Genomic DNA, 2,008 nt, shown 5'->3' with positions numbered 1-2,008 from the left:
TCCAACATCAACCGCGTCAAGCAGCTGGCCGAGGCCCTGAAGACGAACCGCTCCGTCCAGTCCCTCTTGTGAGTACAGCGGCGTTGGGGTGCTGCGGGGGTGCCCCTGGACCCCTCCCGGGCAGGGACGGGGCTTTCGGGGGGCTCGCGGCTCCCAGGCAGCCCCTGGATCTGAGTTTTGTCGGAGGAAAAACGCCCTTGATGCTGCAGAGCGTAACCCCTCGCCCTTAACCGGGCTGGGAAGGAGCCAGCTGTGCCCCACCGGCTGGGCATGGGCTTGGCTTTCCATTTTTTTTTTCGGGGCTGTCTTGGTGGCAGGGGCTGCTCCTGCCCTGCTGGCATCCCCTGCACCCCCTTGTCCTGGCTGGGAGAGGAGGGCTGCCGTAGCGGTGGCTGACCCTCACAGCAGAGCATTCCCAGTGCTTTTCCCCCTAACCTGGGGTTAGAATTTGTCATCCTCCTCTTTTCCTCTGCTTCCTCCTCCCCATGGGGTTAGTTAGCCCTCAGGAAGAAGGCTGCTTAGTAATTTTCCCTTTTACCTGCACAGCCTCCATGGGAGTCCCCTGACAGATGCAGGCTTGGCCCTCCTCAACCCTGCTCTCTCCATCCACCCCTCGCTGGTGGCTCTGGATCTAGGAGACTGCATGCTGGGTGATGAAGGCATCAACCTTATCTGTGGGCTTCTGCCACCTGATGGGGCCAAGTCCGGTAAGCACCGAGGGGCTGTGGGCTGCTCAATGACCAGTGGAGCTTCACATAGAGCAGATGCACACAGCAGTAAATCCTCAGCCCTGGTAGAGGCAGGCTCTGTAGTTTGTCTGAGGAATTTATTTTCCCAACTTAAGTAAAGCAGAAAAGCCAAGCAATAAACCAGAGGTTGCCTCAGGCAGGCATGGGCTTTCTGCTATTGATCTGTCCTGCTGGCAGCTTGGAGCTCAGGGACCAACAGGTTGATTCTGGTTCATGACAGGAACATTTGAAACTGGAGTAAGGGTTAGCTTGGACTTTGAATTTATTATTTTGCATTTGCATGTTGATAATGATAAATATGTGGTGTGCCCCCACCCAAGCACTTGGCGTCATTGTCAAAGCCTGGGAATTGTCCCTGCTTGCGGGTGCACTCTGTGAGCGTGCAGTTGGGCAGTCATAGCCTTAGCATCGCTGCTTAATCTCTACAGGGAATGACCTTGGGTGGTCAGAGGCCAGTGGGCCAGTTAAGCTAAGAGGTGGCATGTGCTGAGGTAACACTTTACAAAGTGCTTTATGCCTCTCCCCAGCACCTTCTTCTCTGTGTGCTCACCGTGCCACTGATGCTGGTATCTCCACTGGCCACCCCTCCCAGAAACAGTTTTCAGAGCCTACTGTCCCTGTTACCCTCTCTCCAACCTGTCACCTCATGCCACTTCCTTCTCGTGGTCAGTCACCTCACACAGCCCTTACTTGTTCCCGCTGTGTTTGCTATTTAGGGTAAGCAGGACACAGGCTGAGAGAGCAGAGAAATGGGGCAGTCACAGCACAGGCAAACGAAGGGACACTGTTGAAGGCAGTGAAATATTCCACTGATCAGTGAAATATGTGATGACAGTTGTCAGAGCAAACCAGACCCTTTAGCCTGTTGGACTACAAGGGGCGTGACCCAAAGGTGTTCTGGTTAGCTGAGGCAGTTCCCCTCAGGCTGCCCTGGTGACCCTAAGGCTCTGGTTTGGCTTCTCTCTCTTCTCCAGGCCTCAAGGAGCTAACGCTGAGCGCCAACCCAGGCGTCACAAGCAAAGGCTGGGGACGCCTGGCCATTGCAGTGGCTCACAGCTCCCAGCTCCGTGTGCTGAACCTGGACTACAACCCCCTAGGTAAGCTGGAGGGCTGGGGAGGAGGAGAGGGGGACGCTGCGCTCCTGCCCCTCAGCGTTTGTGCGATTTGTGCTGGTGGGCAGCCAGGAACCGAGCTCTAGAAGGGTGGCAGAGCTTCACCGGCAGGATGAGGCAGTTTCTTGCATAGGTCCCTCCTGATCT

General features: G+C 56.1%; 1 protein-coding gene across 1 annotated transcript in view; it reads left to right on the top strand.

The window, feature by feature from the left end:
• Positions 1-3: 3 nt before the first annotated feature.
• The window catches only part of LRRC73 (leucine rich repeat containing 73), a gene marked incomplete at its 5' end in the record, with an annotated part of 5,738 nt that continues 3,733 nt past the window's right edge, over positions 4-2,008 (top strand). Inside the window, 3 exons of the mRNA XM_010076726.1 lie at positions 4-68; positions 547-707; positions 1,724-1,846. Coding sequence (XP_010075028.1) covers positions 4-68; positions 547-707; positions 1,724-1,846 — 349 coding nt within the window. The remainder of the gene's footprint in view (positions 69-546; positions 708-1,723; positions 1,847-2,008) is intronic.

The sequence above is a fragment of the Pterocles gutturalis genome, unplaced genomic scaffold (assembly GCF_000699245.1).
Source record: "Pterocles gutturalis isolate BGI_N339 unplaced genomic scaffold, ASM69924v1 scaffold898, whole genome shotgun sequence".
Lineage (NCBI taxonomy): Eukaryota > Metazoa > Chordata > Aves > Pterocliformes > Pteroclidae > Pterocles > Pterocles gutturalis.
This window is presented reverse-complemented; position numbering and strand designations above follow the sequence as displayed.